Source organism: Amia ocellicauda, chromosome 22 (genome assembly GCF_036373705.1).
Source record: "Amia ocellicauda isolate fAmiCal2 chromosome 22, fAmiCal2.hap1, whole genome shotgun sequence".
Taxonomy (NCBI): domain Eukaryota; kingdom Metazoa; phylum Chordata; class Actinopteri; order Amiiformes; family Amiidae; genus Amia; species Amia ocellicauda.
Window position 1 is genome coordinate 6,872,444 of NC_089871.1, and position 13,153 is coordinate 6,885,596.

The 13,153-nt window shown below is 45.1% G+C and overlaps 1 protein-coding gene across 3 annotated transcripts in view; it reads right to left on the minus strand.

Annotated features, from left to right (window-relative positions):
* Positions 1–13,153, minus strand: part of abr (ABR activator of RhoGEF and GTPase) — a 133,446-nt gene that overhangs the window by 39,868 nt on the left and 80,425 nt on the right. For all 3 annotated transcript variants that reach the window (XM_066696195.1, XM_066696196.1, XM_066696197.1), the window contains exons 10-15: positions 12,266–12,434; positions 9,457–9,579; positions 8,667–8,742; positions 8,448–8,552; positions 4,667–4,741; positions 269–366 (exon numbers count right to left, since the gene is read on the minus strand). In XM_066696195.1, coding sequence (XP_066552292.1) covers positions 269–366; positions 4,667–4,741; positions 8,448–8,552; positions 8,667–8,742; positions 9,457–9,579; positions 12,266–12,434 — 646 coding nt within the window. The remainder of the gene's footprint in view (positions 1–268; positions 367–4,666; positions 4,742–8,447; positions 8,553–8,666; positions 8,743–9,456; positions 9,580–12,265; positions 12,435–13,153) is intronic.

Sequence of the window (13,153 nt, forward strand, 5' to 3'; positions counted from 1 at the left end):
CATGTACGCGAGCAGGTTGCGGTAATTGGTGTAATTGAACGTACACATGTACATGCTAACTGGCATCTGTACTGTTAAAGAAATGTAGAGAAATCAAAAACTAAAAGTGTAGCAACACCAAACTCTCCTGGCTACAGTACAGGCATTTTTGAATGTGAGCGCCATCGTGTCTGGTGTTAAAGGCAAGTACAGCCCCTCACACTGAGCTGAGCTGCGGGGACACCATGTCCTGAGCGCCGGGATGGACGGGTCAGCCGTGTCCACTCACCTCGTTCCACTGCGGTTCCATCGTGTCGCGGAACACCCTGGTCTTGGCTTTGCTGACGAAGTACCCGAAGGAGTCGACCTCCAGAGTGCAGTACAGGTCTGCGGAGATACAATCGGAGGTGCCATTAGAAGGTGCCTAACCCCAACACCACCCCAAATTGGCAATTACCAATAGCTCAATGACTGGACTGCAATCTGAGCATGGCAAGGCCCAGTCTGCACTCAAGAAATGATTGGGAGCCCTGTCTCCTGTCCAGAAGCACGGCCCGGTGCGCAAAGGACCCTTTCTCTGTAGTCCATACCCCAGTAAATAACCTAACCAAGGCAGCTTTTTGTACTGTTTATTTATTTATGCATGTATTCATGTATACCTCACACTGTTTCCCACATGCCTAAAAGCAACTCTCAGGCATTGAGAGTGAAAACCTGTTTCTTGGCAGACATATGGCAGGATGATGGATAACTTTGCGATACACTCCTTTGACCTTCAGTAGATGTCTCATTACAGGACCGGCTATACATGGAGTAAACTCCTACAGGCACGTACAAATGGTTACCAGGGCTGTAGATCACACTTGGAGTGATAAAGGGAAAGTAATGTGGAAAGTTACCACTCAGATAATATTTTTTGCTCTTGTAATAACTCAATTCCCACTGCTAACTATATAAGTAATTATGGTTATTACTGTGTGAGGCTGCAGGCGATTATTTAAAATGTGAAGCATGTTCAGGTTGGACTGGGTTCATAGCAGGGATAGAACAGTAACAGTAAATATATTATTCATGGCTGTGAAAGTCTAAAGCCAGTAAGATATCTGATGAGTCAACAGCACTGAGAGATCTGTTGAAACACCATGAGGCAATGTTAGACGGTCATCCACGACTGCCAGTGAAATCCCAGTATGACTAAACTGGTTGGCTTTTATTCTTTTAAAGCCTCTCCTAATTTAACTCTTTTCAAATGAGCAACACTTCCTCATATCCAAGAATACGCCAGAACCTTTCAAAGTGACTCAAAACGACCGAAGAGACCACAAGTGTAATATTAACTTGGATTTAAAATCGTGTCGAAACGAGGTACCACCGTCACACAGATTAAAATGCTATTGACAACATAACTCTGCTGATAGAGGAGCTCTGTGTGCCGTCAGCGTCCTGCGGCCCCAAGCCAGAGCCGACTGAGTGCATACCAGTGCAGGACATGTCACGGCACACAGAAGTGTTGTTTGAAAAGCTAGATTAGCTATGAAAAAGTTTCCCCAGAGGTAGTTCATATTTCGGCACATTCAATCTGTCTTCATAGTTTACGTAGGCTAATACCAGAGCAACACATCATTGCTCACGATGAACAGCAGGGTCTCGGCTTCAAGGACGCTCTACTTAGGAAGTTGAACTTCCCCTGTAAGTTCCATCGCTGTATTTTTAAAACCAGTCAAATTTATCACATTCGTTCTGAGCACAGAGGGACTTTGTCAAGTTACTATTGTAATTGTTTTACAACTAATGGAAGTTGCTCACACCTGTGTCAATATTATCTCAAAATCCACCCCACAGCTTTCATTCACTGACGACTTCTACAGTGATCTACAGCGAGATTCACACAGAAGTGGGGCAAACAAGACGGCAAAGCTGGCACGGAGCAAAGTAGGACAAGTCTTTTAACTGCCCTAATTCACGAGGTGATCTTATAATTGATGTAAATGAGGTATCTGAGCGAGGGACTTGGCTGTCGGTCAGGGGTAGCAACAGGCCCTTGGGTCTGAGGTGGGGCGATGCAGTGTGGCAGCTTGGCAGCTTCTCGTTGGGCAGCTTTGAGGAGAGGAAGCTGGAGGTGGCAGGAAATGGCTCGGGCTGAATCTAATCTCTGTAACAGCCACTTGGGAAACGTAGGGAGGGACATTGTGGGGGTGCTGTTGTAGCCGCATGAGGGCTGATAGAAAGGGAATGAACTGCAGAGGACAGAAAATAACAAAAAACGTGAAGAAGAAATGAATGATCACCTGCCAGCACTCAGCCAGACCAGAACCATGTGACCAATGGAGTGAAAGATGATTGAATGGGCGGCCTGGAACACTTAGGACTCCATTTCTCATTCCTCTCCATAATTTAAGCCATAAAAAGCCAACATGCCCGGCTCAGCTAGTCCATGTTTTATATGTGTGTGTGTGTTCTGTTAAGGGAGATACCTTTGCATTAAAAAAATAAAACAAGGCCTCCCAGACGTTAATAATGAATACGGGGCCACCGACACCAGTAAAAGGACGATCAAAGTCACCCGGCACAGCTGTAAATCCAGAAGGATGTTTCCCTTCAGCTCAGTCAATTCCACGAGATCATTTATAGGCCCTCACTACAGAGCTGAGGCATCTCATGTGGTCATATGGACAGCCATTCAGCAGAAGACTTTCTCTGCATATATTATCAGTAGGAATGATAATAACAATAAAAAATAGAAGCTTGACCAGAACGTAGGCCGTGATTAATCACTTCCTCTACCACCAAAAAATTCCCAGCAGCTCAGAAGATACCAGTAAGACGCTCACAGACCAGGTCAGGGTGCTATGGTTTCAGCTTCCACCAACAACAATCACTGCTGATTAAATTCCGATGTAAAACGAGAGCAAATGTGACCCTGAAGAGTTAGGAAATGAAAATATGGTTAGAGACATGGGGGACGATGCTGTGCTGCTAATAAACAGTCAAGTCAAGTCAAGTTTTGGTGTGTTTTTTCCCCCCTGTTGAAAAAAATTCAGAGCGGTTCTCAGCTTTCATCAGTTGAGCTGCCAGGGAACTTCAAAACCAGATATGACATCCTGGGATCATATTCCACATTCACAATGTCCGATAAACCAATGCATTGTTACTTTGCTTTCTCCCTTTCACCTCCCTGCGCAGCCCACTCGCGCACTTCCGTCTTCCTACACTTTTATACGGGCGGAACATTGACAGGAAGTTGCCAGCTTGAACAGCCCCAGACACTTGTAACGCCTCCAAGTATCTCTTACTGACTCAGGAACATTGTTCATTTTATTACACGTTTGTTTTAAACTCGCAATGAAGAAATGGGAATTCGCAGCTCCTGTGTGACTCCCGTCTCCGTCTGGTCTCGGAAGCTGTTTACAGTGATTGTTTCGTGTCGCGCTCTTAAAATAGACACTACCTGGATCTGAAGGGAAAATACTCCGATTATTTTTTTTTTGAAAGTTTTCTTTAAAGTCTGCAAAGCTCATGAAATGAAATAATTATTCAAATTGGTGACAGATGAGGTGTAACGGCTGCCATGCCTCAAAGCTCATACCTAATTAATAATTAATACAAACCATATGCAGAACTGCAACCAGAAAAAAAACACTCCAAGTGTACATTAAACTCAATTTCCATCTCAGAAATAATCGGCGCACTTTAACAAGGCTGGGGTTTTCCTAAGGAAATGGAGGCGACGCAAACATGCTGTAGCGTTTTGTAAAATTTCTCCGATTTCAGCTGTAAAAGGTGACGATGTGTAACTGTTAGCATGTGTCCGTGGCGAAGGCCGGGTCTCTGTGCCAGTGCGGCTGACGACTGAAGACAGGCACGAGGGAGGCAGAAACCGGGACATGTTCCTACAGGCAGCTGCTGGTGCGCACTGGATCACCGGAGGGAAGGCAGCGCTGCAATGAATACGTTCAGACCCAAAGAGATGTCCGATGTGTAATTTGTCATGCTTAAGATATGCCGTATTGTTAGGTAGCTCATATTGACTGTTAATTATGAATGTTTACTTTCTTGTATTGTTAATTTATTGTTGATGTGAAGCACTTTGGGATGCTCTGGCATGAAAGGCACTATATAAAATATATTTGATTGGTGGACTGAGAAGGAGACACCTCATGCTACCGGTAACAATGAGAGCTTGGCCTCCAGAAGAGCTAACAGTACATGTGACTCCTCATCCTCTCGGTACAGTATCTAGCTCCAATTGCATCATGGGAGTATTGCATTCTGATGACACAAATATGCAAAATGCACAGTCTGCTGCAAATTATCTCAAAGGGTAGCTTTACAGGATCAATTTGGTAATTTATCACCATTTAACTTATTTGCCATTTCGACCAGAGGTTGTGCCCTTTCTTGGTACCAGTTTTATAGACCCATTGACAAATTCAGCTTCAGGATGCTTACAGGAGGTCCACTGCCACTGTGGGCATTACTGTGGCACCAATCCTGTGCTCTTCATCAGTTCCTGCTCATCACAAACAGGCCATCAGTGGCCGATCACTACCTCAGACACAAGCATGCCTGGTTTGGGGCCTGATACACGTATATTAAACAAATTCAGAGTGAAAGGGGCTCAGCTCTGTCGTTCCCCTGCACTGCAGAAGGAAATCCTTTTAACTGAGGAATGCGATGCTTCACTTACTGGCCGATTCCTTGAACCCCGTGGCGGAGTGGACAATAACATGGAGGAAGCCGTAGAGCCCGGGAGATTCTTCATCTGAAACACAAGCAAGAGAACGACACCCATAAACAAAATATTTATATACACACATACATATTTACGCAGAGCGAAAACAAACATCTCAAGAAGAAAAAGTCACTAATAAAAAGAGCAGTTCTGTAACCTAAAACATCCACACACACACCCATGCAGACACACACACACCCCACTACCATCTCGTTTGGTCTGAAATTCCAACTAAACACAAACCATATGGATGATGATTGGGGGGACTGGAAGTACATTTTTTTCTGTTCTTTCTTTTCATTTCAGTGCAGTAATCAAACACCATACAGCACAGACCAAAGACCGAGGGAGAGTCACTCAGATGAAGGAGATCGGATTCTGCGAGACCCGCGAAGCACCAAATTCGGCTTCGTACTCATTCAGATCCACTGTCACCATTACTCCACCTACAGGGCTGGTCAGGAGGGGGTGTGCGCTTGCATCTCACTGCTTTGACCAATCAAGGGCTGGGTATGTGTCTTCTTAAGGCGACAATGATTCCCCAAGTAATATTTAACTGACAATAGCAGTTTCCTGCCCTGCCACTTAGCTGAGCGAGAGCAGAAGATGAGGGCGTGTGTCCGGGACTGTAACGTTCATGTGTGGACAGACGGACCTTGTGAAGTGATCGTGATGCACAGAATAATGCCATTCCTGTGAGAAAATAAGGTATTCTAAAACTACTTAGAGTATTAAATGCGTCTTGAGGAGTAACACAGGAAGTGAGTAGGAATTAGAAACTGAAAAAGATAAATGATCTATTCCTCTAAACCTCCACCGCAATACATAGGAATAGCTACAGCAATGAGCTTGTTTGGCAACACACTCACCCACACATACACATACATACACACACACACACGCACACACACGCACACACACACGTTTCTGTAAGCTGGGCTCCCTTCCCCCCAACATCAGATCTTGATAGATGTACAGGAAGCGGCCGGTGCTGCACATGTGTGTCTTTTGAGACAACACTAAACTGATGAATCCCCCCTGCGTTCCTGGGTGGCCTCCGTCCACTCTGGCTCTTTGACATGGGAGTGGGGAAGCAGTGTAGACCGCCTGTATAATAAATATCTGTTCATTTTAAAAATGTAGTTCTGGTTGCCTTGTTTACACTTATTCTCTCTTTATTTATCCTGGCGCTGTCCTCCCCTGGCGGGCTCCTGTCCCTACGCTGAGCAGGAGAAACAGGATGCAACGCCGGTCTCTCAAATGTGGAGAACATCAGATCACCACAGATCCATCCAGACGTCAGACTGTCTGATTCATAGCGCATGATACGAACCCCACGAGGTTATCTTAACAAAGCTGCAGCTTTCTTAAACGTATTTACTCTTACAGAGACTAACCTGATTCTGGCCAGTCCTGCACTGCACTGACACCCCCCCACTAAGGAGCAGCTGCGTCATCTGTTTAGTGAAACACATCTAAACTGCATTTTTCATCTGAATTCAGAATATAGCAGCGAGACCTTTGCCAAGAGTGTCTGCCCCAATTATAAACACTTCCTGGAGTTATCCGGCTCAGCGCTGTCCAGAGACCGGTATCTGGGTGGCCTTGAAAGACCCCTGTCAAAAACCTGCGGGCCCAACAGGTTTCTGTTGTATTCGTCTGTTTGTGAGGAACCAGAGCAAATATCACCTTTCAGTTTAAATAAACCAAACTGCAGTTCAGAAACTGATACTTCCCCTGATCTTTTAATCGAGTGCCAGAATCGAGGAAACAATCTCACACAAAAGCGCAGGTGGACCCAGGCGGAGAGCTGTGGACAGCGGTTTGTCTTCCTACACTGTGCCGTGCGTGAGGGGAACGTGTGATGGAAAGGGGAACCAGGAACTCTGGACTGGAGAATGAGAGAAGACTCTCTGAAAGGATTATACCTTGGGATGAAGATGAATCCAGACAAGAAAGTCAAGAGGTTGCTGTGTAATTCCTGAGCTGAACAATGCAGCGGTGATAGGGGGGTGATTCTGATCCATAAACAAGGATTACGGCAACAAGAATCGATACGGGCTCTATGATCTTTCATGCCAACACCCCAGGTAGGGAATGAAAGGCAGTGAAGGATGCCTTGCCCTCAGGGGAGACCATTACTGGCCAGAACCAGGATCCCCACGGGAGTTCAGAAGTCAGATCGGCCATCAATACTGTCTGTGTTTTTCGCCCAGTCTTCAAACGGCACAGAGTTCAGTTCATTCCAGAGTGATACGTGATAATAATTTTCACCCCGTGAGAATTCATTTAGAAAAAGGCCTTTCAACACAGATTTCCTGCAGATACGGATCAAATAAGTCCCCACCTCCTAGAGACGTTAAATCACAAAGGTTATGTTTCAGTCCAACTCACACAACGCTGTACTCGGCTTTTTTTTCCCGCCAGTAATGTACATTAATCATAGGAACTAAACAGATTTACAATAACATATATTTATACATTAACAAACTACAAAGGCAAGCCTACATTCCCTTTCATTTTTTTGTGACAGATTTTTCAAACACATTTAATTATTTAAATCGTCCATCCTCTGGTTTCAATCCCAGCGGCTGCGCCACATTTTTTATCATCAGCTTCACTCACAACGAAACCTTAAAGAATCTGTTCTGTCAAGCGAAAGAGGAAAAAAAATCAGAAAAGACATGTATGGGAACCTTCAGCAGTGGCTGCCATTGAGGGCTGGCATTCCTAAAACAGCTGCTTTTAATTTCTCTCCTGATCTTATACACCGGGGGGGGGGGTGCTTTTGAAATATGTATTCGAGGGGCAATGACAGGTATATAGTGAAGTGCTTTATGAGAGCAGAAGACAGATGAACACTCCTCCCCTGGGCGTGTAAGAGAGGGAGACGGCTGCCCTCCTCCTGATGTTGTGAATAGAGTTGGCGCAGCGTCAGTTCTCCAAAATTTTAAGTATGAGCAGAACTCAGGTCTGAAGTCTTCTGACTGAACAGAAAGTGTCGTCTTCCCTGCAGCTCCACTGTGCTTGTTTTATACAGTACATGTAAGGATTATATAGGAGGCTATACAGATAACAGTTTTCAACACAATGGACTTTTCCTGGTGTTGCTGTTTGTTGACTGGGTTTAAAAGACATTTCAGTGCTTAATGCCATAAAACAGTTCAACGTCAGGTATGAAAAACGGGAAACCGCATTAGAGTAAAGCTACCTTCACAACTCAGGAGAGATTAGACTCCAGTAGCTACATTAAAAACAGATTAAAAAAAAGATCTCATTGCAAGACGTACAATATCCAAGCATGCGTTTTAAGTGTTTCAAGATGGCTTTCACAGCTGCTTAATGTTTCCATCCAAATATAATGAGAAAATAACCTCTGGTAGCAGCGAGACTCAGAACGGAGGTCTGCTCGGCACATTACACGAGTCCGGGCTTCATATTTAAAACCACAACGTTGCTCTGACGCAGTTAATGGGCTAGAGACTGTGAAATGCTTTCACTAAAGGAGAAGAAAAATCTAATAACGAATATCTGCACGCCTGGATGTTTGAAATAAGACCCGCCCACTAAGTCACCTGGGGCTTGTGTAGTTTATTACTAGCTACATCACTACCTCCGAAGAAAGTAAAATCACTGTCTGTATCCATTTGACTCTACCTCCCCCTAGTGGCTCTCTTCTTGAAATACTGAGGTGCATCTGCAGACGGTTTGTTTGCAAACGGAGATAAACACTCACCGTCTTTATTACTGGTGACTGGGATGTTGTGTACGGTCCTGAGTTTGAAGCAGGACCCGGTGAGAACCTGCAGCTCCACCGAGCTCAGCACACAAGCCTGTAGATCTGGAAACACAGGCAGGAACCCACGTTAATCTCTCTAGCTTCAGTCACTTCACAGTTTTATTGTTTTCACTTCACTTCAGTAATTAAGATGACGTTTGCTGGTTTCAGTCTCACCTTTCCTCTGCAGCTTTTGAATGGCCTCTCTCCACTCTGACCTCTCGTAGTCGGAGGACAGCAGGAACAGGTACGTCTGAAAAGGACAGGGCTGTTTAGCCATCATTTTTATGTGCCACAGAATGAATTACACCGCCACAGACACATAACCCTTCTGTGGAATTATCAGAGAAGCTATTAATTGTCCAATACCAATTTACTTCTTGCATCCTGGTGATCGCATTCCTCAAACTTTCAACATTCCCACAGTAGAGGGCAGCATTTAATCAATTTTATAAAACTGCTTCTGTGTTGCCGTTCACGGGTGTCTCGGGTTTGCCAGCTATGAGTACCATAGAGAATGTAGTGAATATAATTAAACTCATTACTTTCAATTCATTTTAACTAATGTGATAGGAAACTGTCAAGTTTTGCATTGATAAGGCTGGATTTTAACCTCCCAAGGTCTACATACATCTTCCTCACTTAACACACTAACATAACACAATATTCAGTAAAAAATACATATTTCGGTCTACGGGAGACTACGTGGCACAACCAGGACATTTTCTTCAATGATGGGAACTAAAAGCCTCTGTAGAGTAGCTGGGTTTTATTTCCCTCTGGGATGTTTAGGTTCTCTCTGTGGCACAACAGGAAGTGCACCCCCCCTGTCCGGTCAGAGAGAAAGCCTGTGTATCGCCTCATTACGCCAATACTCCCTGTAGGCCTCGACCACAAAGAATAACCGCTGCACAAGGTGCGAGAGAGACCCGGGGGAGAGCGTCTCGTGTGCCGACGCTGGCGGTACCTTTCCGTGCTTGTTGTGGATCCTGAAGGGGATGGTGGGCGAGTGGAGCAGCAGGCAGGACTCCTGCTCGTTCATCTTCTTCCTCAGTCGGTCCAGCGCCCGGCTCTGACACTTCATCGCTTTCTGTGGAGGCAAGAGTACTGAGCGTTTAACACTTAAACCCCCAGCCGGATGCTCTAGTGGACCCACCGGCAGACAGCAGAGAGAGAGACGGTCCCGTCCAAACCACAAGACATGGGGCGGTAACTGCCCCAAAAGACTGAATTCAGCTAAAGAGGGGTCATCCCCAAGTGCTGATGTTCATCTGTTTGTGTTTGCCAAGTTAATCCACAGAGCAGATGTAATGTTTATGTGATGAGTGATGATTAGTCTACATTAGTACCTCAAACCGGGAAAACCCAAATTATGCGATTCATTTATGTAGCTCAAATTACACTCAGGCTGATTTAATGTTGACTTGATATTTCCTTTGTTGTCCTTCCCTCAAACCCATTAGTTATTCATGCGCCTCTGACAATGTAACCATGCTGAACGGATGCAGCTGATATAAAATGCTAATGATTTGATATGCGGGGGGCTCTTAATGTGAGAGACTGGCTCTAAATACTACTGAGGATTTCAAGCATACAAATTAATTTTATTCAAATGGGGAATTCCACACGTAGCGAGAATCCTCTGTCCTCTTAGGAACAGAAGAGATAAGACACGGCTCTTCGCGGGAGTCTAGTGGTCTTGGAGGCCAAACGGTCTTCCTTTGTCAATGGTAAATCTAGCCTTATCTGTAAATCATATCCTACGACATTCTAGCACAGTTGAAAAAGAAATCCTTTAAAAGCTCCAGCAATTTGTTTCTTTTGATCGGTCTTTTCTCTGGATTTGTTTTATAATCAGATATAAATAATAGAATGGGAAGGGGGTTGGAGGGTGGAGAAATAATTGATGACAATTGCACGGTCTCCACGATGTGCAATATGTCTGTCAGCTGCCTGTTCAGGACACAAACTACAAACTCTCCACCACGGGCTGGCGATGTTAGGGATGACAGGCTGAGGGAAAACACAGAGCTCAGCCTTGTGGAGATCATAACTGTCCGCTGGGACAATCAGCAGTGTGACGAGTTTAACGAGAGAACCAACACGCAGGCCCCCAGATCGTGTTCCGGATCGTCTCTGATCCTGAAACAAACACCCTGACAGATTAACAACTTCCCCAAATCGCAGGACACACAGAGTGCTGTGCAGCTTCCCAGTGTGCCGCGCCACTCCTCCCAATGAACATGCTGCTTAATGCTAATGTCCTGAATCCGTGGTATAAATCACAGCAGATAATGTGCCTACAGCGTGTGTCTCCACATTGTAGCAAAAACAAACTAAAAAAAAAAAAAATCACACGCTCGCCCTTCGGATTTTGTTAAGTACCATTAATAAAGAAAGTGCTATTAAATAAATGCAAATGCCAGTTTGATTGCAGCCTCTTGAACTGGAAATTGAGAGTTGTGTTGTTTCGTTGGGAAGGTGGTTTAAGCAGCGATCATACGGCACAAACACAGAACCTCGTAAACATACAACGCTGGTTACACTTGCGCCTGGAATGCACATAACGGGGCAATATCTTTTCATAGTGTGTTTATGGAGGTATTTATTTTAAGAGTGATCAGTTATTGTAATGTTTCCACTCATAGTTTACGGACTGAACACCGCAGACGGACAGTTTCCAGATGTGGACGACTTTATTAATTCGAGTCTACGTTTGATTCAGCTCAATTCCTGTGCTGTAGGGGGTTTCCTTCGCACCTCCTCCTAACATATCAGCACCCATTTAAACGTGTCCCTGTAGGACTGATACACCTCTGCCAAATTATTCCCCCAGCCTCTCCAGACACAGGCTTTAAGAGAAGGGAGTGAAGAGGAATCATTTCTCCTGCACACACGTCCTGCGTGCTCCGCATGAGAGATGCCACAGCCCTAATCCCTCTCTGCCCGTAAAGCTGAACTGACACAAAGCCCTTCATTGGAATTCATGCTTCCCCGGCACAGAAAGCACGGATCTGTCTGTAGTCGCGGCCAGGAGCGGGATTGGGCTTTATCTGGAAAGCGTCCAAAGTCAGAAGATTAAATGACGTGCTTCAAAGGTATTTCTCTTTTACACCAGTGCGGCCATTTCCACAGGCTTACTGAAGATCCACAGCAACCCAAACCCAAGGTCTGTGTTTTAATTAAATCACAGGTACCTTTTTATATAAAGATCGCTATCGGATATTTTTATTTCAGATTGCCCCAGTATTAATCGCTGTGGACACGGCCCATGTTTTTCAATGCGTGACTCATGCTGAAGTAGAAGACAAAATCTCTAATTCCAGCATGATCGCTTTAACAGGAACTCTCTCGGTCCAATAATAACAACGATAATCATAACAATAATCACAATAATAAAGCAGACGTGGTATGAATGTCGCCTGAAAATAATCATTTATACAACAGGAAGCAAGCAGAACAGAAAATAAATAAGAAGAGCAGCGAGGGTCCCCGGGGACGGGTGAATCGAAGGCACGCTGCACGTTTTAATCGCGTGAGGCTCAGAAGGACAACTCCTTGATTCAAGTTCATTGGAAAAGTGACCTATAGTGACTGAGTGGACACACACACTGAGGTGGACTCAGGAGAAGAACAGCTTCCAGACAGGTGACAGGTCCCAGGTAGACAACGGGACACCTAAGGTTAAATGTGACATGGGAGCAAGGCCCAACCGAGGATGATGAACCACAGAGCAATAGGCAACAGAGAACAAAACGACAGAAGATTATCCATACCTTCTCCTTCTGGATGTCGCTCTTGATGACAGAGATCTTCATCTTCATCTCCTCGATCTCCTCCTCCGACAGGGTCTGAACGTGCGGGCAGGATTCGGAGTCGTCCACGGTCATGAAGGCCAGGTCGGCCAGGGGGATGTACCACTTACAGTCGTATTGCTGGTGCTTCCTGGAGGACAACGAGAGGGAGGGAGGGGACAGTGAGTGCACAGCCAATCAACAGCCTTTCCCCAGAAGGCCCGGAGGCTACCTGTGCTGCTAAGTCATACACAAACCACAGGAAAACAAAGCGGCTGATCCACCGGGACTCTCGGTACACCAAAACAAAGCCAGCTGGCCAACACAAGGACCTTCCCAATGCCACCCATGGTCACCCCTCTTCTAACTCTGTTCTCTAAACAAGCAGCAAAACCCCAGCTGGTCTGCTCCAGCCTTCCCACTCCAGGTGGCAGGTGCCAGGGATATTAAGACTCTTACATTTTTAATGGTGAAGGGGTGGTTGCTGGTTTTTTACTATTCCCAGTTACATTGATGGCATGTGACAGAGGGGAAACTTTTTTTTTTGGGGGGGTGGGAATTTGACATTATTGTCTATCAGCTATCACTTAGGACTAAACCAAAGAGGCGTTCAGCATTTCTGTCAGGGTCACACACAGCCGCACAGCCCAGCAAGAGGAGAGACCTGCTCAGCAGCAATACAATTATAAAGTCTCTTGCTTATTACAATTTGAACGAGATTTCCCCAAAGCGTTTATGAATTAGCTTTCATGGCTCTGTCCTAAAGCGTTTTAATCCCCTGTAACAATTAAGCCAGAGTGGAAAAAGAAAAACCCAATACATACACATCAGTGTCCCATTTTGAAAATAAATGAAGATTGATATTTTGTA